The 27,164-nt window shown below is 36.9% G+C and overlaps 1 protein-coding gene across 1 annotated transcript in view; it reads left to right on the top strand.

Annotated features, from left to right (window-relative positions):
- Positions 1-27,164, top strand: part of LOC145671806 (uncharacterized) — a 129,441-nt gene that overhangs the window by 47,245 nt on the left and 55,032 nt on the right. The window contains exons 6-8 of the mRNA XM_081741039.1: positions 1,725-1,794; positions 3,307-3,368; positions 14,545-14,580. Of these exons, the coding sequence (XP_081597165.1) occupies positions 1,725-1,794; positions 3,307-3,368; positions 14,545-14,580 (168 nt within the window). The remainder of the gene's footprint in view (positions 1-1,724; positions 1,795-3,306; positions 3,369-14,544; positions 14,581-27,164) is intronic.

Consider the following 27,164-nt stretch of genomic DNA (forward strand, 5'->3'; position numbering starts at 1 on the left):
TGGCAGTACTAAGCGTACCGGTACTTCCGTTACTCATTTTTTTCTCTTGGAAAACTATTTTTTTTTTCACAGAAAAAATCATGCATTGTAGGGTTGAAATTGGCGACACAGAAGATTATTACAATTCCATGACCCTTCTAATCACGTCACCTAATTTTCTGTGCATGCTTCACTTTGCACTTGCATTCGTTTTGGAAATTCACCACAACGCACATGATGTCCTAGTTTTGCAAAAGAAAGCAATCAGAATTATTATTGGAGCGCATAATAAAGAACACTTTAAACCATTAATTATCAGCCTTAAGATAATGACGGTAGTTAATCTAGATATATTGTAATATCCTATATTATGTTGTAAACAAACAATTCCACGCATCAGTGTTTACAAACACCACCACTTGGTTCGGCAAGAGGATCTCCCACCAGATGGACCTATAATCACATGCAGACGACGGCTTCTGGCCCCTCCCATGGAGAAGAAGACCACATCGGAGCAGCAGCGCCACCGCCACCCAAAGGATCCTATAAATTGGATGGACGAAGGCAACTCGACACCAGTTTTCTGGTGACCCTCCTTTAGTCTGTTACGGGACTCTTGGAGTAACCTAACCCCAGGCCTCTAGTCTGCTACGGGACTACGCCTATCCTATCTCCTGGCTTAGCCTGCTACGGGGCTCTGTCTGGGAATCCTGACCTCAGCCCCTTAGCCTGCTACGAGGCTCTATTGGCCACTTAACCCGCCTCTGCCTGCTACGGAGCATTGGTTCCTTAATTCCACTCCTCTTAGCCTGCTACGGGGCTCTGTTGGAGATCCTGTCTGCGACCTTACGGTCAAAGACCACCTATAACTAACCTTTGATTTTAGAGAGTTTAATTTGTACAGTATTTTGTGAAAATACTTTTATAGTGAAAGCTTTTATAATAAAACTGGTAGTGGGAGTCGAATCCGGACGCTCTTTTTATTAAATGTTCTACCCACAAAACCTATATGAGACAAAGTTTTACAATATATTTATCAAGTGCTACTTTACACTAAGGAAAATCTTACTAATATGACACTTAGGGACGAAGTACGTACATATAATACTAGATGGTCTAAGAAAATCGATGTACCCTTTACTAGATTATCGAAGATCAGAAATAGCTACTTACTTTTAGGACCAAAGTTGTTTAATAAACTAACAACCTATATACAGCAGTTGCCGTTAATGGTTTATAAAACAAAGTTATATGATTGGTTAATAGCAAATCCATTTTATTCGATTGAATAGTTCATTGAATGTGTAGAAACTGTATCGTAATTTCCAGAGTCATTCTATTTACATATATTATTACGCTATTTATTATACTAGTAACCAGCAACTGATTGTGTGTATGTTATGATTATTTTTTCTTCTCTTTTGTTTTATACAAACCGTTTATATCTATATGTACCTAGGTATATCTCATTTGGATGTTGTCTGTTGCTCGTAAAGCTCAATGACAATAAAATATTCTATTCTATTCTATTGTAAAATTAGCAGTATTTTAATTTTGCCGTGTCGAGACCTCTATAATCTATGTGACTTCTCAATTCACCACGTCTCACAAAACATACAACCCTCCTTTATTGTTAGAACATAGGATAATGTAGCAGAGATACTGAGTGTCTGTTTGCTAATTACATGATTTTATGTTGCATTTTTATGACTAAAACTTTCTTTATTTATTGATTCTTTTAAAAGAAACATCAAATGAAGAAGATGTTTAATACCATGGTACGACATTGCAACGGGTCATGGCCAATATCCGAAGGTAAGACAATCATTATTACATTTTCTCCTGACTTTTTTTTTTTTTAAAAAAAGTTCTCAATATATGTTTCATAGTGTCTATGTTGACATAAATAAACAGATTTGGATATATATATATTAAAGGATAATACTTTCCTGGTGGTGGTTCCACACAAATTTCATGACGATGTATTGATAGTCATTGAAGTAAGAGTATAAAACTGCTACCAGCTAATCAGAGCATCAATGCAACTGTGAACTGTCAGCAGTTGAGCAATGTTCAAGAAAACTCAAACTTCTGGAGCCAGCACTTCTGGATCGCAAAGGGGTTCTCCTGTTACAGGACAATGTTAAGCTCCACGTGGCTAGGATGACACGGGATACCATTCTACGCCTTGGATGGAAAACACTATTGAATCCGCCATACTTCCCGAACATTGCACCGTCCGATTATCATCTGTTCCATTCCTTGGACAATAACCTTAGAGGACACCACTTCAAATCCCTAGTAGAGGTGCAAATGCACTTGATACCTTCTTCGTTTCATGGCCCACCAAATTCTTCAGCGATGGAATTCATGGCCTTCCAGAACGTTGGCAGAAGGTCATCGATGCTGATGTGGACTATATTTGATCTCCTAGGTACATCTTAGGTGACATATAGATGTGTGAAGGTGTTGGGTGAAAAGCAACAGAACTTTCTTGGTGACCTTTATATGATAGTGTTAACACCATTGATATGTTCACCTATAATTCTGTACACCTATATGTATTGTGAAATGTAAGGGATAGCGAGTAATAGCTTATTGGTATGGATTCAGCATCTGAGGAGAAAGTTCTATCTTTGATCTTATAAATGTATTACAATCAGCAGTTATAGATTTAGTACATGAAGTTTAAGTCGGGGCGACGATGGCTCAGTGTTAGAATGTTCACCTCTGATACATTGGGTCCTTGGTTCGATCCCTGCTCGCGCCAAGTGGGGTTTGTGGTTTACAAACAACGTGTGCGTGTTTTTTCGGGATTCTCCCGTTTCCTTCCACTTTCTCAGTTTCATTCATTTCTCATCATCACCATCTTCTTTAGCCTAGCAGACATAACCGTGGGATGTAAAAGTTAAAAGGAAAGAGGTTTGAAGTTTGAATATTGAAAGAGATGCTGCAGTTGATTTCCTTGCAAATCACTTCCATCAGGATCCTTCAATCACAACAACAGATTTCACAGAGATGACCAATCCGTTAGAAAGAAGACAAATGAATTATTATTTCGTATTTCTTTAAAAAAAGTCACCTAAAAAGTACTCCTCCAACACCAGTAACCACTTATCTATGAACTCTACTCAGGGGGAGACAAAGTTCAAATACCGCCTTTAAGTATATGTGTCTTATTAAGAATGGGGTATAGGTCTGAGTTTATATCCCCGACTCTTACGTCCAAAAGACAATGCAATATTAGAAATGTTTTTATAGTATATTTCCAAATGTTTTCTGGAGGTATTTTATGGATGGAATAAAGTTTTAATTTTTTCATTTCAGATGCAATGCAAATACTCTTAAGGGATGGAAAAGCTCAGAACGAGAAGAACAGAAATGAAACGGTATGAGTATCCTTTCACTCTCTCTAAAATACTGTGTTTGTAGTAGTTACAAGCAACCCTTAGAATAAGTGAAATAGTTCATTTTCTAGTTGTACCTGAAAACAAATTAAAGAAACACTGAGAAAAGTAATTTCAGATTTACGTGCATTCCAGTGGGAACACATTGCCAAAACTGGAGTTTTGACGTTCTCAGAGGGTGGTGTCGATCGTATTACGCATAAAACATCTGTATTTAATATGATGATCAGCGTTGCCGGGTGAGAAAGCTAAATATCTGTAGATCTACCGTAACATATCTGTAAATATCCTTATTTTTTTTTACGATATCTGAATAAATATATGAACATTTGATTTTACGTCAGGTTTCAGCTACTTCCTCAGAACAGTAGGCTTATTTAACAGATAGTAAAGAAACAGGGCAAATGAAAGTTCTTCTTGGAGCATTCAGAAGCATCACAAATCTCTAGAACTTATCGCGTCGTACGTCAAAAATACTTCCCAGGTATTTAAAATGGTCGACCTCTTCAAATAGTCTTTGTTCTACTCTGACCCATAAAGACACTTTTCCACGGGATTGAATAACATAGCCTTTTTAAAAAATGATTTATTAATTCATAATTTTCAGATCCTTAAATTTCGCAGTATACTGTATGAGACGTCGGGACGTAACGGTTAGAAATTACTGATTTAAGTACCTTGCGAAACCAGTGGGAATTCCAGCACATTAATTATCATGTGGTGTGGGTAGCTCAGCACAGTCGGAGCAATTATACATAATAGGGTGGAGCGTTTTGCACTTTTGTTGGAAATTTGATGACGGTCGGTGCGGAAAAGGTTCCATTAGTGGCACCAACCTTACTGATTTTTTTTAAAATTTGGACAACCCCTTACCCCGCCCCAACGGACTTAAAGTTTTTAAAAATGTTTTTTAGGCAACACGCACAACACCAATGACAAAAAGCTACTTGTAGTCGTTTTAAGAGTTACCTGATGGCTATAATACAATTATTTTATTAAAAGAAACTTATAGCAATGCCAGTAAATAATTTTAAAATGTTTATGAGTCAGAGTACACCCATATTAGCTCAGTTGTTGGAATTAATATCCAGATTTTGTTTGGAGTGCCACGTTAACGATGATTTTAGGCATAGCCCTTGATATAACACGATTTTCTTTGTGCAACTCTTCACTTATTTTGCTCTGTACACAAAATAACCCAGAACTCACCACAGGAAGGTGGTTGCACATCCAGTTCCACCCACCCACCCACCTATTAAGCATATATTGACATTTGACCTTAGGTCACGTAGTTCTTCTTGGTCTCGAAGCGGGACATTCTTGTTTTAGACTTCAGTTTGGCTCTAACGTAGATACCTCTTGCGTTCTGGTCGCACTTTTTCGACGCTGACTCGGGCACCAGCTTCACTGTGCGTTCCACAGCTTAACTATGGCAAGGGAATGTTGTTGTTAGAGTAGCTGAAGTTCGGATGTTTTCTTCAAGCTGCTGATCCGTTATGTTTCGTGTGATTCGCGGCTCTGTTAGACATTTAGGCCAATTAATCATGTCGTAGTAATTTTCAGCTGTAAAGTTTAATTTCGGAACAATGAAGTCACGTGACCGTGGATTGATCTCGGAGCCTTCTGGCTGCGGCACTTTTTTAATCCTTCTCCAGCCTAACGTTCGAATATGCGGATTTTCATCTGCTGTCATAGCTATCAGCAGGTTTTCATGATGAGCGTAGTACCCGTTTCTTTGTAGAACAGAATGAACTATGTGTTGTAGATTTTCTGGCAGAAAACGTAACAGCTCAACTATGCTAAACAGATGCATGGCGCCCATTTCGCACGAAGGATTCCGCCGTATTGAAAACCAGACGGGAGCGTATACTTTAACAATGTACTGGCAAAGCAGACACAAACTTGAACTAGGTTTATCAGTACTGATGTAGTGGCGAAGCATCCTACAGGCCAATGTAAGCCATCGTGAATGCGATAATGGTCCAGGTTTTCTGTTTGCTATATCGGTAGTACGCGTTTCTGTAGCAACAGCCTTACAAATTTTAAAGAGATAATTCTGGTCGCTGCTTAAACCATTTGCTTTTTTCCATTTCAGACACCCATTCAACGGAAATGGGTGTAAAGGAGACGATCGGGGAACGTTCACAATCCTTTAATTTCTTTCCGATGGGGCCGGAAAAAACGTTGGGTCCGGTCGTCCCACCATCCAATCCGGTAACTAGGTGTCGAAATGGCAACTCGTTGGTATGAAGAAGGCAAATGAGATGCTGCAGTTCCTTTCCTAGGGATCTTTGTATCTGACTTATCACGCCGTTATCCCATCCTGTGTTCGTGGCTTCACCATCGCTGCCGACTGCCTCAAGACTTGACACGTCGTACTGGTTCTTCTCTAAAAGCTCCAATATAGAGTCGGCAATATCCTTGCCAGCGCCTGACTTAGGTGTGGCATGACCCAAGTATTCTGAACCGGGCTCCGATAGAACTGTGATATGCTTTTCTGTAACCTCTCGTCTTCGTAGTTTGCCGTTAATTTTTCTTGCACAAGAGTTGCATAATCTTTTCCGTCGAAGTAGATACTTGTAATCGCCCTGCTTAGGTAAGCCTTTTCTTTCTGGATCTTCTCACCCAGTTTGTGTTTTCCTCTTTGTACCTTAGATCTGTCAACAACAAGATTTTTGTTCTCTGGCTCTATGAGTCTCGCGTCCTGAAGTACGGCAGAAGCGGTCAAAGCAACCTGTCTTTCTGAAGCTCCAGTTCTAAACGCTGCATCCGCTGTATTTTGAAGACAGATGTGCTTTAGGCTATGTTTCCTCCTTGGTCGCGTCTCGAAGTCAGATCCCGACGTGCTTCCCGATTCAACAGCTTCGCTGGATTCCCCTGACGACGCCAGTATCTTTGACCTTGCCTATGCCTAATCCCACTACTTGATTGACTTGCTTCAACACTTCCAGCGTCTTTCTTCGTTGTCTGTCCTTTAAATCTGCTCACTTTACGGGAAAACATCTTTGACAGAGATTTGCTTGTTCGGACGTCAATGTTACCAATGCTCATTTTCCGTGATGTTCTCTGGTCCAAAAGAATCTTGAATTCTCCTTTTGGAATGTTGCGTGTCATCTCACAGTTGCAATCTTCGGCGGTTTTACATTTGCAAGACGCAATATCAAAAAGATACTTTTCCGCGTGTGCAATAAAAACTGCACGAAGTGTTGCTTCTTGTCCTTGTCGACTGAAATGTTTTTCGTTGGTGCGACACTTATTATAAAAGCATGTCAAAAACTCTCTTTTCTGAAACCACAGGAATGCTTTCTTTACGCCAAATATGTACAACTCTTTGTCCAACTAGTTTACAAATGTCAGTCACTGGTAATTTAGTTACACTTTCGTCACTACTTAAACAACTTCGAAACCAATGATAATGTCGCATAACGTCAGCGTACGTGGGTAACTGCACTTCACTCATTTCACTTGGGGTGCCAAATAACCCTTGTTTCACACTTTCCCGAGTTGGTCTGCTATGAGGCTTTTTCTTCATCTTGCTTTCCATTGCTTCCGAACTTGGAAACCAAAGTATGCAAAATGTCTCTAATCGCACTAAGAAGACTGTAACTTTAGGTACAATGCACAAACTCTCTGTCTTAACAGGAACAGTAGCGAACTAAAACCGTTAAAGCTTAAGCTGCAATAAACTGGCCTGTTAGATTAGTTGGCCGAAGTACGCAATATTTATACCACTGCCAAACTTAGAGCGAGAATATTCTAGAAACGTCGGCGTAGGTTCTGGAGCCAACGAGGCGAGCGGGAGGTGCGCGAATCTTTTGGACGGAGCCGGACGTTGCAACGAAGCGTGGCCAAAGTAAGCAACAACGAAATTGTGTATCCAGCCGCTAGATGGCATTTGCTGTCGGTGTACATAACAAGGGAAGAGTTGCCAAAAACAAATCATGTCATTTCAAGAGCTATGCCTATAATCATCGTTAACGTGGCATTCCAAACAAAGTTTAGACATTAATTTCAACAACTGAGCTAATATGGGTGTACTTTGACTCATAAACATTTTAAAATTATTTACTGGCATTGATACAAGTTTCTTTTAATAAAATAATTGTATTATAGCCATCAGGTAACTCTAGAAACGACCACAAGTAGTTTTTCTGTCATTGGTGTTGTGCGTGTTGCCTAACTAAACACTTAAAAAGCTTTAAATCCGTTGGGACAGGGTAAGGGGTTGTCCAAAAAAAAAAAAATTAAAAATCAATAAGGTCGGTGCCACTAATGACACCTTTCCCGCACTAGCCGTCATCGAAGTTCCAACAAAAGTGCAAAACGCTCCACTCTAATACATAACCCTTACGTATTACAATGCGAATTATTATTATTATTATCACAAGTAATTTTTGTGTTTTAAATATTCCAGTACAAAACAACTGGCGATAGAATAGATCAAAGATCTTTAAACAGATAGAAGGCAATTTTTTTTAAAAAAGTTCTCAAAATAAATGACGTTGTTAACTAAAATTTTTATCTTGGAACGATTACTTTATTAACTCTAAAAAGTGTGAAAACTCATTTATTAACCTTTGCATTGCACAGTGGGCCAGGAATCCCGAAAACCTGGCCAAAATTGGAAGTTGTGTTTTAATTTTTATGAAAGTTGGTATACATAGGTTTAGAAGGTCACTCACTACGAATTTGATACCAAAAGGTTAAAATTGAAAATGGCGCATACAATATGGGGGTCGCAAATTGCAAAAATATGTATATTATGTGTAATATGGGTATATATATTACAGAAAAATCGGATGCAAAAAACAACAACAAATGAAATCATATATGTAATACATTATTATGTCTTGAAAGATCACAAACTATCGTTGCCACTTTTTATATGATCTGTATCACAGAATTGTCTGTCTTTTCTGTGCGAATTGTCTTTATAAATTATGTTTTTGGTACCGCACCTATTTCCCACGTTAATTCTTTTTTAAACCGTGCTGTCTGATTTCAGGTTTGCTGATGGAGGTATTCTTGTAACTGTTCATATTTTTAGGTGTTGTGCCGTTTAAATAACCCGTTTGTGCAGACTTTGTATGCATGATAGCGTTGCAGACTTTGCTGTCTACCGTCGTCAAATGGAGGCTGTGATGGACATGAAACGCCATATCTTCAACGAACACTTTACTTGATGTTAAGGCTGATACTTGTTCTTGTACTCGCTGCACCTCTTCTCGTGAGAGGTCCTCGGTTTCTTTCTTGAATTGCAGCCGAACTGGATGGCAGAATCTTGGTGATGACGGATGGGAATTCTGCCACACTAGAACTCTTACACCTTTCTTCTCGAAGAACAGCTGCAATGGCACACATGAAATGAAGAGAATGTCTGAATCCTGAAACACAACTTCACAGGCTGACCACTAGACCCATCACAGCCTCACTTGCTGATCAACGTTCGACACATACGGTACTTCCGTGGCATGCTCTCCAAGACTGGTTCTTGAACCTGCAAAAGCCTTTTCACAGTGTGATCTAGTAGATACTGAAGTGGCACTTCCGACAACGACTCACTCACTTGTATGCCCTCTGGGTAGCACTTCTTCTTTTTGTCCCGTACATGATTACAAGCGGGATAAATATCATAGCCCAGTCCCTTCGCTTCACTCCTAAGAAGTTGGTACTGATGTTTAATTAGATTGGTTTCTAGAAATAATGCTAGAGCCTTATCTGAATCGTACGACGTTGCAGTGTTTTTCAGATTGTGTCCAGGACTTCCTAATCTTGGTCGCTCTAGTAGAACTTGTCTCGATTTCTTCTAGTACTTTTCACTTGTCAAGTTTTCTTTGCTCTCTGTAGTTCATCGCGGCTGCGTAAGCAAGAGTGGTTCCACTCTCGGCTGACCAAATTGCCTCAGTCTTTGTCCTCTTTGATCTTTCAGTGCTTTCTGCAAAGTCTGCCTGTGGGCGTCCGACTTTCGCCGAGGTCGATTGTTGTGGTTCACTATCACTCAAATTAATATCAGTATCCAGCCAGCCCACATACTTTTCCTCTACTTTGCCGTACTCGCAATTGCATTTGTCGAGCTTCCGGAACATCTAATAGCAAAAGGCGACTACTGTTGTTTGGTCAGCACTACATAACAAATCTCCACCTGGTATTTCATCTTCCACGAAGCGCAGTAGCGTGCTGCTTTTCGGCTTCTCTGTTCCCTTCTGCATTCTTCAGAAACTCAAATAGCTCTCTTTTAGTTATTTTATGTGGCATTTCTCTGAAAAGAGAACAAAATTGCTATTAATATGCTGTATTTTGGTTAGAAAATTTCAGACATCTTTCACAGTAAATATATACTTACAATCTAAACGGGGAGAATTGATTCACTGTTCCAGAAACATAAATAATTGAAGTACCACATTAGCAAACAACCTCGTGTTGTATCCGCTTTCCCGGATTAAAAACCTACGAAACTGTAAAAATGTGTTTTTCTTTCTGATTTACAACCTACGTCTCCATAAGCATCCATAGAATTGATAAATTACATATAACATCAAAAATAGATGTTTATCATTGAATCATAATATATACAGATGAAATAAACAATAGGTACCCACTCGTAGGTATGACGCTAATATCCGGAAAAAATATCGCAAACTTAACCTTCTCTAACATAGGAAATTAATATGAATACAGAACATTTACAAAGTTCAGTTTTGGCTTTCTCTCCTGATCAAACCAGTGAACATATGTCAGTAACACTGATATCTGCATGCGATTGGAACCTTCCTTGATTATATGCGTTAGGTGATAGACCGTCCCATGAACTTTTATTTTTGGAGTTTTGGCCAGGTTTTCGGGGTACCTGTCCCACTGTGCATTGATGTGTCAGTTTTCTCTGTTATAATCAAAACTAAGTTCATACTTATTGTTTCTTAAAGTCTTGAATGTCCTGTATTAAAATATTTCTTTGCTGCAGTGTCCTTCTACGAAATGAGCCATAAGCTTCGGAAAATAACTGTGCAATTATGCACCATATAACGTTATACATATAGGCCTACATAATCTCCACATTTTATATTTTGAAATGAATCAAATTCATTCCTAATGCATTCTAAACCAGGATGTTTACTTAATAGTCGCTAGTTTACCCTTTTGAATTTCGGTCTTCTTACACGAAATGTATTTAACTTTATAAATAGTGAAGCATTATTGGAAGATCAAATAATCAATTATTGAAGCAGAATCAAATTCTTGCTTTAAAAGCTTCTTGTAACTGTAGTACTTACTCAAATAAAATAATCAATTATTGAAGCAGAATCAAATTCTTACTTTAAAAGCTTGTTGTAACTGTAGTACTTACTCAAATAAAATAATCAATTATTGAAGCAGAATCAAATTCTTACTTTAAAAGCTTGTTGTAACTGTAGTACTTACTCAAATAAAATAATCAATTATTGAAGCAGAATCAAATTCTTACTTTAAAAGCTTGTTGTAACTGTAGTACTTACTCAAATAAAATAATCAATTATTGAAGCAGAATCAAATTCTTACTTTAAAAGCTTCTTGTAACTGTAGTACTTACTCAAATAAAATAATCAATTATTGAAGCAGAATCAAATTCTTGCTTTAAAAGCTTCTTGTAACTGTAGTACTTACTCAAATAAAATAATCAATTATTGAAGCAGAATCAAATTCTTACTTTAAAAGCTTGTTGTAACTGTAGTACTTACTCAAATAAAATAATCAATTATTGAAGCAGAATCAAATTCTTACTTTAAAAGCTTGTTGTAACTGTAGTACTTACTCAAATAAAATAATCAATTATTGAAGCAGAATCAAATTCTTACTTTAAAAGCTTGTTGTAACTGTAGTACTTACTCAAATAAAATAATCAATTATTGAAGCAGAATCAAATTCTTACTTTAAAAGCTTGTTGTAACTGTAGTACTTACTCAAATAAAATAATCAATTATTGAAGCAGAATCAAATTCTTACTTTAAAAGCTTGTTGTAACTGTAGTACTTACTCAAATAAAATAATCAATTATTGAAGCAGAATCAAATTCTTGCTTTAAAAGCTTGTTGTAACTATAGTACTTACTCAAATAAAATAATCAATTATTGAAGCAGAATCAAATTCTTACTTTAAAAGCTTGTTGTAACTGTAGTACTTACTCAAATAAAATAATCAATTATTGAAGCAGAATCAAATTCTTGCTTTAAAAGCTTGTTGTAACTGTAGTACTTACTCAAATAAAATAATCAATTATTGAAGCAGAATCAAATTCTTGCTTTAAAAGCTTGTTGTAACTGTAGTACTTACTGAAATAAAATAATCAATTATTGAAGCAGAATCAAATTCTTGCTTTAAAAGCTTGTTGTAACTGTAGTACTTACTCAAATAAAATAATCAATTATTGAAGCAGAATCAAATTCTTACTTTAAAAGCTTGTTGTAACTGTAGTACTTACTCAAATAAAATAATCAATTATTGAAGCAGAATCAAATTCTTACTTTAAAAGCTTGTTGTAACTGTAGTACTTACTCAAATAAAATAATCAATTATTGAAGCAGAATCAAATTCTTACTTTAAAAGCTTGTTGTAACTGTAGTACTTACTCAAATAAAATAATCAATTATTGAAGCAGAATCAAATTCTTGCTTTAAAAGCTTGTTGTAACTGTAGTACTTACTCAAATAAAATAATCAATTATTGAAGCAGAATCAAATTCTTGCTTTAAAAGCTTGTTGTAACTGTAGTACTTACTCAAATAAAATAATCAATTATTGAAGCAGAATCAAATTCTTGCTTTAAAAGCTTCTTGTAACTGTAGTACTTACTCAAATAAAATAATCAATTATTGAAGCAGAATCAAATTCTTGCTTTAAAAGCTTCTTGTAACTGTAGTACTTACTCAAATAAAATAATCAATTATTGAAGCAGAATCAAATTCTTGCTTTAAAAGCTTGTTGTAACTGTAGTACTTACTCAAATAAAATAATCAATTATTGAAGCAGAATCAAATTCTTACTTTAAAAGCTTGTTGTAACTGTAGTACTTACTCAAATAAAATAATCAATTATTGAAGCAGAATCAAATTCTTGCTTTAAAAGCTTCTTGTAACTGTAGTACTTACTCAAATAAAATAATCAATTATTGAAGCAGAATCAAATTCTTGCTTTAAAAGCTTGTTGTAACTGTAGTACTTACTCAAATAAAATAATCAATTATTGAAGCAGAATCAAATTCTTGCTTTAAAAGCTTCTTGTAACTGTAGTACTTACTCAAATAAAATAATCAATTATTGAAGCAGAATCAAATTCTTGCTTTAAAAGCTTGTTGTAACTGTAGTACTTACTCAAATAAAATAATCAATTATTGAAGCAGAATCAAATTCTTGCTTTAAAAGCTTGTTGTAACTGTAGTACTTACTCAAATAAAATAATCAATTATTGAAGCAGAATCAAATTCTTGCTTTAAAAGCTTGTTGTAACTGTAGTACTTACTCAAATAAAATAATCAATTATTGAAGCAGAATCAAATTCTTACTTTAAAAGCTTGTTGTAACTGTAGTACTTACTCAAATAAAATAATCAATTATTGAAGCAGAATCAAATTCTTGCTTTAAAAGCTTCTTGTAACTGTAGTACTTACTCAAATAAAATAATCAATTATTGAAGCAGAATCAAATTCTTGCTTTAAAAGCTTGTTGTAACTGTAGTACTTACTCAAATAAAATAATCAATTATTGAAGCAGAATCAAATTCTTGCTTTAAAAGCTTCTTGTAACTGTAGTACTTACTCAAATAAAATAATCAATTATTGAAGCAGAATCAAATTCTTGCTTTAAAAGCTTGTTGTAACTGTAGTACTTACTCAAATAAAATAATCAATTATTGAAGCAGAATCAAATTCTTGCTTTAAAAGCTTCTTGTAACTGTAGTACTTACTCAAATAAAATAATCAATTATTGAAGCAGAATCAAATTCTTGCTTTAAAAGCTTGTTGTAACTGTAGTACTTACTCAAATAAAATAATCAATTATTGAAGCAGAATCAAATTCTTACTTTAAAAGCTTCTTGTAACTGTAGTACTTACTCAAATAAAATAATCAATTATTGAAGCAGAATCAAATTCTTGCTTTAAAAGCTTGTTGTAACTGTAGTACTTACTCAAATAAAATAATCAATTATTGAAGCAGAATCAAATTCTTGCTTTAAAAGCTTGTTGTAACTGTAGTACTTACTCAAATAAAATAATCAATTATTGAAGCAGAATCAAATTCTTACTTTAAAAGCTTGTTGTAACTGTAGTACTTACTCAAATAAAATAATCAATTATTGAAGCAGAATCAAATTCTTACTTTAAAAGCTTGTTGTAACTGTAGTACTTACTCAAATAAAATAATCAATTATTGAAGCAGAATCAAATTCTTACTTTAAAAGCTTGTTGTAACTGTAGTACTTACTCAAATAAAATAATCAATTATTGAAGCAGAATCAAATTCTTGCTTTAAAAGCTTGTTGTAACTGTAGTACTTACTCAAATAAAATAATCAATTATTGAAGCAGAATCAAATTCTTACTTTAAAAGCTTGTTGTAACTGTAGTACTTACTCAAATAAAATAATCAATTATTGAAGCAGAATCAAATTCTTACTTTAAAAGCTTGTTGTAACTGTAGTACTTACTCAAATAAAATAATCAATTATTGAAGCAGAATCAAATTCTTGCTTTAAAAGCTTGTTGTAACTGTAGTACTTACTCAAATAAAATAATCAATTATTGAAGCAGAATCAAATTCTTGCTTTAAAAGCTTGTTGTAACTGTAGTACTTACTCAAATAAAATAATCAATTATTGAAGCAGAATCAAATTCTTACTTTAAAAGCTTGTTGTAACTGTAGTACTTACTCAAATAAAATAATCAATTATTGAAGCAGAATCAAATTCTTACTTTAAAAGCTTGTTGTAACTGTAGTACTTACTCAAATAAAATAATCAATTATTGAAGCAGAATCAAGTTCTTACTTTAAAAGCTTGTTGTAACTGTAGTACTTACTCAAATAAAATAATCAATTATTGAAGCAGAATCAAATTCTTGCTTTAAAAGCTTCTTGTAACTGTAGTACTTCCACACAAAAATATTCTAAGCTTTATCATTCTTTCTTTCAGTGTTTCTCCAAATGTATCGTGAAGATGAAAAATAAAGTAAGTAACTCGATCGTAAGTTGAGGTTCTTAAATTTACGAAGTGAACTATTTCAATCTCTTTTCCAATTTTTTTTTCTTTATTGTACGCAAGGTTCGTATATACACTACAGGTTGCGCCAACCCAATCGTTGGATGTGTGACGTCACCGGGTAAGCAGACGCGAGTATTTTCTTGGCTCAGTGATGCCAGTCTTTTAACAGCAAAATTCCCGTCCAAAGCCACAAAATTTCCCGATGTGATGCAAAATTTCCCGCTAACCTAAATAGATATAGTTTTCATCTAGTAGTAAACAATTTTAAAAAATACCGCTTTAGACTGACTATGATCTACAATGGAATTCATTCTCGTAGTATAAAAAGGTATTATTTATAGTTACGCATGATAAGGTAAAAAACACATTTTTAAAAAATACTATGTACACTTTTTTGTAACGAACACTATGTCGTACTTTATGGTTTGGAAGAGAATGCTATGTTCAGGAAAGCCAGAATTAATTCAGTTGTTTTGGCCTAACGATTTTTTTGTTGCAGCACATTGCCCGTTCCGTCACCAAAAAAGCAGCGAAAAGCAGGGTATTTTGGAATTGCTTTACATTAACTTGATTTTTCAAGTCTTTTTGTATTTTTGAGGTTCATTTGTATCACAAAAGAGCTTAGTGTTAAAGGTCTTACACCTAAAGCCCATTATACATCGTCAAACTTCCATCAAATATTGTATCAAACTTTTGTTTGACGATAACTTGGTCAAATAAGATGGGTAAAACTTTCGCACCCATTATAAACGATCAAATATAAAGGTGAATGTCATTGCTCAGTTGTTTATATTTCTTAATTCAGTTGTTAGGTCACATGAATGTATATGTGAGTTTTATGGTGGCACCTGCTCGTGTAACTATAATGAATAAGGTTGTAGAAATGAATGGAATGATTATTCACAGTTACTTCTGTCTCATTTCCCTCCTTTATTGCTATTCCCAAATAAATCTTATTTTCATGGTTCCTTTCTTGTTCAGTAAATAATATGAATCTACATTCTATTTATTAGTCTACATGCTTAAATTTCTTCTAATTCAGTTAATTTTTGAGTAACTTTTGTAAGTTTGGGGCACTGATTAAGAAAAAATAGTCCGTCATAAAAATGTTTGGCTATTGTTTAGCTTTGGGGGGGCCAGGTTTTTAATTGACTTTTTTGCGATTTTCTATTAACATTCGGTTAGATTAGCTTAATAACATTTAATTCACACAGTATTGCCGAGCGAGCGTTAACGAGTAAAGGCGGGTTAGTGTCTCGCAGGGCACATTGTTTTCAGTCTTCGATAGTGTTGGCCCCCCATTACTAAACAGTTACCAAATGTTAGGTTTTACAATTAAAATGAGAGAGTACATATTAACGAGGGTTCTGTAGGATATTAAATTCCCGAGGAATTTTTCAGTGTAGGAAACTTCCAATTTATATTTAGAAATGCGAAAATATTACGCACTCTAACCTATTTTGATTTTATGCAACATCAAATGTTTTTCGCTACCCTCATTTTGGCTCTCACCTTCAGCTATTGATGCCTCTGCCTCTTGCGAACAAAACCCTGTGCTAACTTGTGGGTCCCATGCTGTGCTCCTGCTCTGAATCGGTTAAATATCATCCTCGCTTTTAATGGCCACCTATCGTAAGATGCTTTTCCTGCAGTCTCTTTTTAAATGATATTCGTTCGATGCGTAGTTACACCACACCTTAAAGGTCTTCACTACTGCGTAATTAAACTACCGCTAATTTTAGAGTTTTTCTGTAATATCCTCAAAATAAATAAAAATACCCGAAAAGTAGAAACGTAGTAAACTAAGCAATACGATTTTGTGTGTGATACCGTTATCACAACTCATCTATCTGCTTTCGATTTGCAACTGTAGATAGATTTAACATTTTTTGTGGGTTATATAAATAGCGGCATACCAAAAACAGATAGGGAATTGTAGTAAAAGTATCACATGCACAATTGTATTGTCTAGTTTACTATGTTTCTGCTTTTCGAATATTTTTATTAGTTTTGAAGATATTATAGAAAAACTAAAATTAGCGGTAGTTTAATTTCGCTGAAGTGAAGACCCTTAAAGAAAGTCCTCGTAAAGTGAATCTGCACTCATGAATGCAACTCCTACAATGAGAAACAATTTTTAAGGCATTACGAATTAATTTCGTGAAGAAATAACTACGGAAGATAGCACATGAACGTTCCACATATCATATACAGGCATATTATCAATCTGTACGAAATAATCTGAGCATGCGCCAAAGTAATAACATGCCAGAACGTCTTAAGAAATCTTTTAAATCAAGACAAATGAAAAAAAATGTTTTTTTTTTTAAAGTCACGGAATATTCTCAATCTAGGCCAATTTTGGGAAGTCGCCTGTGGTACTTAGCCCTAATACTCTTTAATTTTATAGTTATTCAAAACAGATTACTGCTAGTATGCATCAAAATAATGTCAATTGCTTCCCGTGTCCACATACTCAATTTTAGTGTCACCGCATAGCGATTTTCGTTTGTTTTCTTTGATATAATGTTGGATAGAAATAGAACAAGTTCTAATTTAGAGCAGTTGTATCAAATGTTGTAACCAACCCAAAAGTTGCATACAACTTGGTATCCTAAATGTTCAAATTCCACTTTGATGAAATATTTGATACAATATATGATGGAATATTTGTTCGTCTATAGTGTCTTTAAAAAAGTTGAGAATGTCGCCATTTCCCGTTTCCAGCCTATTTTAAAGAAAAATTCCCGCATTCCCGCCAGTGCTCAGAATTTCGCATTTTACGGGAAATTTCCCACAATCTGGCATTACTGGCTTGGCTGTGCTTACCTCATGACGTCACACGGAGTTCGGCATAGTTCGTAATCTCAGTTTGTGGCGCCCCCCTGATTGTACGTTTACTCGTTAAGATGTAAATTTTTGCACTGTTGGTAAGTAGATTGTTGTATATCTGCTAAAAGTTTTGGTTTCTGGAGTAACCCGGAAGCATTTTATTTACATACATTTTTATGTCATATATAATTATACAAGGTTAAATAATAATATTAATTTTAATATACTGGTACCTAACATACCAATATTTATTAAAGTACAGAGAAAGCAGGTTAATATTCGAAGTAAGCCTCTCCTGTTGTACTATCTGCAGTCACCTTTTCTGTCAGTTCCTCAATTCTACGTCGATACTACTACAGGGTGCTCCACAAAAAAGCAGGAAATTTATTGTAGATTCTGTAATATGAGGTGGACACACATATTTTCATTTATATTTTACTGACACTGTCACTTAAATATTCATAATCAATGCAAGTGCTCAAAATGATTGATTCCCTTTGGCTTCCACACAGCGGCGTAGACGTTGTAACCAATTTCCGGTGGCATTCTGGATAGTTTGAAGTGTAACGTTGTTCAGTACAGCTTTCAGGCCATCAATGTTTGTAATGTCTCTCCTGTGTTCTTGAACCTTCTGTAGCAGTATACCCCAAATGTAATAATCCATCACGTTGAGATCTGGACTTTTAGACGGCCAGTCGTTAGGTTCGATGGAGTCAGGAGTATTGTCCCTGCATTTCTTCAATCCGCACGTAGGATACTCTTGCTTTAAAAGGACTATCACCTCGCGTTGGAAATTCGTTAGTTGAGCCATCCTGAAAAGAAACAATGAACAATGTGTGGATTACATACGTAATACACACAATGGAACAGCACAAAACTATACAACTGCACATAACACTCATTACTGCACATACAATCGCTCTTATTGTTGAAAATCCAAATTTCCTGCTTTTTTGTGAGGCAGTTCTTCTTAGAATCCAAGCAATCAGTCACTGCTGTTTCTACTTCCTGCTAGTTGGTGAAACTTCATGATTTCAGGAAGTGTACTATGGATCCAAACAGGTGATAATCCAAAGGGGCAAGGTCAGGACTATATGCTGGGTGTGGCATCAGTTTTGATACCATCAAGTTCCTGAATTTTTTGTTGACTTTCTCTAAGCAAATGTGATTTTACATTTTGCTGTTGCTATAAAGCGCACTTTCGGTTCACGAATGCAAGATACGTATTTTGATCAAAGTGAGACTGTAGAAATTCAATTTGCAGTAGATACGAACTATGTTTGGAGCCTCGTTTCAAACAGTTTAGTAGGTTTCCCATGATGTGATTTCATAAGGACATTGCTTATCAAAACTTCTTTATATATTTAAGGTTGATTCACACAGTGTGCTGTGTACATGCCACTCCCCTGCACTATGGCCGCAACCATTCATACATGCAAGGCCGTCCCGTACCGCGCTGCTACTGTTTTCTTCACCGTTTCCCTTGGTTCTTGTCAACTTCGTGTCGCTTAGTGTGGTCCAAATAAAGCCGAAGGATTACACCGATGAGCCACGACCGGACAGACTTCTTTTGAAGGTGGTCTGTCGGGGCACGGCATATTATGTGTAAATTAAAAAATAAAACTGAATGAATTTTTAATGTCAAAGTCTGAAAAGAGACATTGTGGACCACGGGACGGACAAGGTACAGCATGGGAACAGCACACTATGTGTGAATTAACCGTTACCCTATCCCTGTATCAATTCGGAAGACAAAAAGTCTCAAGAAGTACGTGGTAAACCAGCAGTTAGTTTTGCCAGAGTGTAAAGGGGCAAATATTAGGAACCGAGTTCATTGAAATTGGAAGTAGTAGAAACCAACCACTTCCGGTTTTAAAGTTGATCGCTATAATGGAAAAACGGTAATAGGGAGAAAAGGTTTTCTGCAATCGATAAAGTGTCCCAAGAATATATGTCACCTCTACTCTCATATCTCTACTAATTACTGAAGTTGTAGAAATTTACTTCCACTTTCAGTTTAAACTATAATAATTCAGAAAATATCATCAAGCCACAGTAACCAAACTCCTTCACGTGGTATACAGCATTGCTGCTTGATTTTACTCGTTTACTTTTCGTCACCACTCCGCTATCATATATATATATATACAGGGTTTGTATGATAAGTAATGAGACCAGGTCTGGAAACATTGTTTTATTGATCTGATCTGTACAGGGACTTAAAAGCTTTCGAAGTACTCTCCTCTTGCGTCGATGCACTTCTGCAATCGATGTTTCCACGCTGCAAACGCCCCCTGGAAGTCAGCAGCCGGCATGTCCTTTAGAAATGTGGTCACGGCTGCTTGGATGGCTGTGACGTCTGCAAAACGGGTTCCTTTCAAGCGTGGCTTCAGCTTCGGGAAGAGGAAGAAGTCGGCCGGGCTCACATCTGGGCTGTAGGGTGGTTGTGGAAGGACTTCCACCCCAATCCGGGTCAAAAAGGAGGTCACTAAGAAGGCGGTGTGGGCAGGGGCATTGTCGTGATGCAACTTCCACCGGCTAGCGATCGCCGGTCTTTTCCGCTTGACGCTCCTGTGCAGTCTCTCAAGGACTTGTTTGTAGAAGGCGGCGTTGACGGCTTGTCCTTGGGGTACAAACTCCTTGTGGACCACCCCCACATTGTCAAAAAAAACAATCAACATTGTTTTCACCTTTGACTTCGACATTCTGGCCTTCTTGGGGCGCGGGGACGCAGGAGTGTGCCACTCCGCGCTTTGACGTTTCGTTTCAGGGTCGTACTGGAACACCCACGACTCGTCACCTGTTATGACGTCATCTTCGAAGTTAGGGTCACTGTTCATGAGGTTCAACAGTTCCTGACAACAATCAACACGTCGTTGCTTTTGTTCGTCAGTCAACACTCGCGGCACCAGTTTCGCACAGATTTTTCTCATTCCCAATTGTTCCGTCACAATCTTGTGCACTGTTGTGTGGTTCATATAGAGTTCATCAGCAATCAATCTCAACGATAATCGACGGTCTGAGTTCAGGAGATCCCTCACTTTTGCCACAGTTTCGTCCGTAGTCACTGTTGTCGGGCGTCCAGCCCTCTCCAGATCCTCAACGCTTTCCCGGCCGTTCCGGAACGCACTGTGCCAACGAAACACCTGGGCTTTGGATAGGGCTTCCTCTTTGTAGGCCTCCGTGATGAGAGAAAGCGTCTGAGTAGCCGTTTTCCCCAGGCGAACGCAAAATTTGATCGCATAACGCTGTTCGATGGAACCCTCCATGTTTGTTGATTTTCCGCCGTGACAAGAATGTTCACAAGGGCTTTGTCCAAGGCTTGTCCGCGCTCCACTAAGGCTCGGAGCCAACTGACGCGCGGTGCGTTGCTTTGCTCGGACCCCCCCCCTACATCCTCCATCACCGACAAACCCGCTCCAGCGACACGCGCGCCGCGGCGCGGCGAGTCTCATTACTTATCATACAGACCTTGTATATATATATATATTGACAACCCAGTCACTCTGTGCCTAGTTTGGAAATGCTAACTGAGTGAAACTGAGCGCCTTCCACTCACCATCTAGAATGAGTGGGAATGATCTCATATACACGTGCGAGAGGTTAACTAAATTTACAAATACCAATCGGGGATTGATTCTGGTAATAAAACATTTACTTCAATCATTCAATAACAACTATATTTCTCTTAGATAAAAATTGTGAATGTAAGTGTTGTGATGTAATTACGGATAATCGGAATATTTGCCAGTCGAGTATCGCCGATCGAGTATTGAGCATTTGAGCCCTGAATAGGAGTAACACATACCTTATCTCTTCAGATGACGCTCCTGCTGATGATCTAGGTGTTGTATCTAGTATCGCCAAGTTGATACTTCTAATTAATGGTTGCTGTAGATGAGCATTGAGTTTGGTTTACTCCCAAATGCTAAAGACGACTCGACGATCTCTGTAGATAGAATATTGAATTCTAAGTTGACTGTCGGTTGACTGTCAGTTGACTGTCTCGCTCTCTGTCGCTTCAACTGATCACGGTAACTGATCACTCAAAGACAGATCTTGTCTGCCCCGAAGACCTCCCGTCTCCTGGTTTTGTTCAACCTGGTCCTTCTAGAATTTTCCCCTGTCGTCTGCTAGACGGCACGTGTGACCCCCTTTAAGTTGGAAGAACGAATTCTTTCCTTGTGTCAAGACTCAAAAACTGCAACTCTCGACACACTTCGATTTCCCGATTCTAAGCAATTTCCTCATATCCGTGAATGTGTGAAATGTTCACAAAAGCTTACAATATCTCTTTTCATAATTTACAGAATTTAGCCTATGCAAGAATTGACGCATTGTATGCATTGTCTTCCTGCATTGGCAGACTCTCATTGGCATCCTGCATTGGCAGAAGAGTTGTAACACTTATTTTGCAACACCCGATATATATATATCGGGTGTTGCAAAATAAGTGTTACAACTCTTGGGAGGTGACTAATGCCACTGAGACAAGAAAAAAAGTTCTCTTCAACTTTCTGCTATCGGACATAGTTTCAGATCTACAAGGTGCCGAAAGCGTGGGAAAATCTCTTCAACTTTCTGCTATCGGACATAGTTTCAGATCTACAAGGTGCCGAAAGCGTGGGAAAATGACTTCCGGACGCCAATAGTTCGTAAACTATCCAACATAAAGAGGGCGGGTAAAAAATTCACTGAAGAAGTCATACCTGCTCTATTGAATTTTGCATGTTTCACAATCCTACCGTGCACGCGCAAGGGATTCCCCAATGGAACGTAGGGAGTCCCGGATAATCTGCCAAATGAAACTTGGTCTAAATGGATATGAATTGATAGGCTTTCTACCAGGTAACAATAATTCGTTTGTCTTAAGTCGATATCTGGAACAAATACAAAATGGCGGACACCTTTAAGCCCGTTGTGTGTGGTTGCATAATCGCCAGGTACGGATGTTGGCCAACAGTGACGTTCTGAGTATTAATTGTAGCGAATTTGTACTCAAATGCTCTAGAAAGATATCTGGAGTGTCGGTAGAGCATAACAGACGAACCAGGGTGATTCACATGTGTGGAAACACTTAACGAAAAATGCCAAGAAATGCACTCATACTCAGTACACGTGAATTCAAAGTTTCGGAAATGTAAGGATTAGTGTCAAGAACATGAAAGCCATTGCCAAATCACCAATATTATTCCCTCAAACCGATGGAATATGATGTGCATGGTTGCATACCAATAAGGATGCAACAACTGAGGCCAAGTTCAAATTGTGCAATGGACTCAGTAAGAAACTGGGTAAACTAAATGAATGTCACTAGAGGAATCGCGTGATCGATATTGAAATGTGGCCAATGTGTGTGTTGATATCAACATGTAGCTAATGGACAAATGTCAACATGTCCCACTACTGCTGGGACACCATCTCACGTGCGAAAACTAGGAAAATAACGTTGTAGATTCTGCTATTACATTCTGCTATTACATATTGCTGCACCTTTTGGTAGAACGTAACTAGAACACGATTGTATCAATGCTCCCCTTTGTGTAGGACATTGTCCCACAGTCGACACATATGAAAAGAAATCTCTTAATGCATGGTTCAAATTCTGATAGAGCGTGAAAATAACATATTTATATCATGTCCCACGTCTTCTGAGACATATGACGTACTCGAAATATAGGAAAATATCTCCAGAAATTCGTATCTTACACACAGTGCACATGCCAAGACAAAGACGAAAATGAGCCGATTTGGCACATTTAACACTACAGCAGGAACACCATACATATGGAAAATAAAACGACATGAGAAATAGGAAGAAACGTCTTAAAGCTCTGATTGTTTACAACTGTGCAGTAAGAGTAACAAAATGAAACACACAAGTATGTCTGTAGGCTGTACAAGAGGGCTTGCCAAACAAAATGGGTACTCCTCAAAGAAACGAATACAGAGAAAGTGAGGCTCCTTCGAATCTCAGGGCTAGAGCGCTCGCTTTTGCTCGCGTGGTCGCAGTTTCCAATCCTACTGGGAGCCCACGGCATCAGATTCAAGACCCGAGTAGTTATTTTCCTATTTTTCCCACGTGGGACGATGTCCCGTCAGCAGTGGGACATGTTAACATTTGTCCATTAGCTACATGTTGATATCAACACACATTGGCCACATTTCAATATCGATCATGCGATCCCACTAGTGACATTCATTTAGTTTACCCAGTTTCTTACTGAGTCCATTGCACAATTTGAACTTGGCCTCAGTTGTTGCATCCTTATTGGTATGCAACCATGCACATCATATTCCATCGGTTTGATTGAATAATATTGGTGAATTGGCAATGGCTTTCATGTTCTTGACACTAATCCTTACATTTCCGACGCTTTGAACTCACGTTTATTGAGTATGAGTGCATTTCTTGGCATTTTTCGTTAAGTGTTTCCACACATGTGAATCACCCTGGTTCGTCTGTTATGCTCTACCGACACTCCAGATATCTTTCTAGAGCATTTGAGTACAAATTCGCTACAATTAATACTCAGAACGTCATTGTTGGCCAACATCCGTACCTGGCGATTATGCAACCACACACAACGGGCTTAAAGGTGTCCGCCATTTTGTATTTGTTCCAGATATCGACTTAAGACAAACGAAATATTGTTACCTGGTAGAAAGCCTATCAATTCATATCCATTTAGACCAAGTTTCATTTGGCAGATTATCCGGGACTCCCTACGTTCCATTGGGGAATCCCTTGCGCGTGCACGGTAGGATTGTGAAACATGCAAAATTCAATAGAGCAGGTATGACTTCTTCAGTGAATTTTTTACCCGCCCTCTTTATGTTGGATAGTTTACGAACTATTGGCGTCCGAAAGTCATTTTCCCACGCTTTCGGCACCTTGTAGATCTGAAACTATGTCCGATAGCAGAAAGTTGAAGAGAACTTTTTTTCTTGTCTCAGTGGCAGGAGTCACCTCCCAAGAGTTGTAACACTTATTTTGCAACACCCGATATATATATATATATATATATATATATATATATATATATATATATATATATATATATATATATATATAATCTCGTCACCATAGGTTACAGTTGCAGTAAACTTAAAGTCAACCATAATATTTTTTGTACATTCCTTCCAGGGCGATTTGCTTTTACACCGTCACACAGAGAAAACTCGAGTCTGTTCAGAAGGAAAATGCGTAGATTTCAGCTAGAGGCGCCTTTGATGTTGTTCTCCTGCCATGGCAGGAGAACTGCAATTTGTATTCTGTTGCAGGGTTATCGTACTGCATTCGAAAATTAAATATACTTTGTTTTTTTTTTTTTTTTTTTTTTTTTTTTTTTTTTTTTTTTTAAGTTTAAGATCACAGACTATGCTCTCCAAGCAGAGGGATGATAAATGAACGTGAATACTATGAAGTAATTCTTGTGCCCTTTCATCGGAAATCGGATCCGGAATTAAGAGCAGAAAAGGGATACAGTGTAGCCACTAGATGAGACCAATGATGAAATCGCACTACATTGGAGCCAAGTCAGCCTAAATGTTTCGTACGTACTCCTTATCTTTGAAACCTTACCGGTTTGTTCCGTGCCGATTTTCCAGATACTGCTACGTACTCGATTCGTTTTCGGCTTAGGATACGTACTGATTTTCTGGAACTAGACTTGTTTATTTCCGCCCAGGAGAAATATGTAGATCGTGAGGTGTATAAAAAGTAATAATTGATAAAGTGATTGTCAGAAGATAATGAAGAGTTTTAATCGAGGTACACTCATGTCCAAAATTATTGTCGTCTATCTATAAATATTTGTTGTAGGAATATAATTTGATAACGAATTCGCCCGGTATTTCTTATAATGTTAGTATGTGTATAATCGGCACAGACACGTGTGTGGTAAATTTCATGTCAAAAGAGCATTAAATAAGATCAATAAAACGAAAATAAAACTTTACTGTCCATTTAGCAATATTTTGTTTTACTCATCCTACTTTTCGTATTTATAATTCTTTTTCTATGAAATTTACCACAAATATACATTTCTCGATTATACACATAGTATCAGTATTAAAGGTACTCTGCAAAATCATTATCAAATTATATTCTTACAAGTATAGATATGCGACAATCATTTTGGACATGAGTGTACATTTCGGAAATATAAGATTTAAAAAAAAAAGTAAAATTGAGCTTATACATCAATAGTATTTTTGTTGTGTAGGCTTTTATGATGCAAATAATGGGGCTCTACCTACTAGCCTGCTCCCAAAAATATCACTAGTTTGTTGATTCCTGCATATAAGGTGCCTCCATTGTTCATGGGCTTGTTGCATGGGGACATATAACATACAGCTGCACACTGCAGTGCTAACAATTTATCACTAACAAAGGATAACTGCACATATAAAGGGTCCCATTATCTTCAATAGCTTAAGGCCTCATCAAATCTTAATCCGGCTCTGGCAACATTGTGTTTGTGGGTTCTCCCGCTTCCTTCTACATTCTCATTCCATACACTTTAAATAAAGGAGCGAAATATGAAAACACTATACGAGAGGTCATTTACTAAAAATATATTATATTGTTTTGAAATGAAATGAAATCTTTGAGTTTACGTTCCACGTTTATGCGAGTTAGGCTAAAGGAGACGGTGATGATGAGTAATGGATGAAATGGTGGAATGAAGAAAGTGGGTGGAAACGGGAGAACCTCGAGGAAACCCACGCACACGATGTTTGTCCACCACAAAGTTCACTTGGCGGGGGTGGAATCGACCCCGGAACCTCAAGCACCAGAAGTGAATGCTACCACTGAGCCACCGCGGCCCCTTATATAAGAGAAAATAGGTAAAGTAACTGAGGCGAATGTAGTTTACATTTAAGTACGCTTCCTATAATCTTTTATGTTTTACTATAATTCTAAATCTTCAAGATCTTCATCAGAAAATAAAATATTTAATGAAACTGCACTTACTTGATAAGACAGAGTTTAAAGATACTCAAGCCATTACAGAATATACCTCAGTTAAGTGTTGTCATATCAGAGCCATCGTGGACCAAAGGATTCTAATGACTTCCAGATAAAAGTAATGAGAATAACCAGTTCATAAATTTTGTACATAAATATACTAAGCAAGACAAGACAAGGAAACTATTCGAGACGAGAATTCTATAAGCATTTATGAGACGAGATAACCTTATTTCTAATTCTCGTCTCGTCTCGTGTGCAACGATAGCTACGAATAACATTATTTCGTAATTAATTTATCTAAAATTCAAAATTAGTGACCTTGGAAAGCCTTGGATACATTTTCTGTTTAAATCGATTACTTGTTAAAGGATAGCAATTTAGGCAATGTTAAATAAAATAGTAATGTTAAATTCGAAACCATTAACTTCGAAAAGTCCCCATTACCATTTATTTTAAAAACAGAAATGGAATTATTTTATTAAGTCTACCATGTTAAATTCAACATTTTCTATTTTTTAAATATTTAATTCGGAATTACTGTTCTTAAAAGGCCCTATGTACTGACGTTTAGAAAGACTTGATTTTTGGTACGTTTTGGTAATTGGAACCATTGTGTGTCACCATTACCTTTAGACCATTATGAATTTCGAATGGGAAATAGAGAAACTTCTTCCTATTTCCACTTTACTAGATGTTGCATTGACAAGTAAACGTTGTCACCCAATAATCGTGGAATTAGACA

This window comes from Thermobia domestica, chromosome 15 (genome assembly GCF_964235325.1).
Source record: "Thermobia domestica chromosome 15, izTheDome1.hap1.1, whole genome shotgun sequence".
In the NCBI taxonomy this organism is placed as follows: domain Eukaryota; kingdom Metazoa; phylum Arthropoda; class Insecta; order Zygentoma; family Lepismatidae; genus Thermobia; species Thermobia domestica.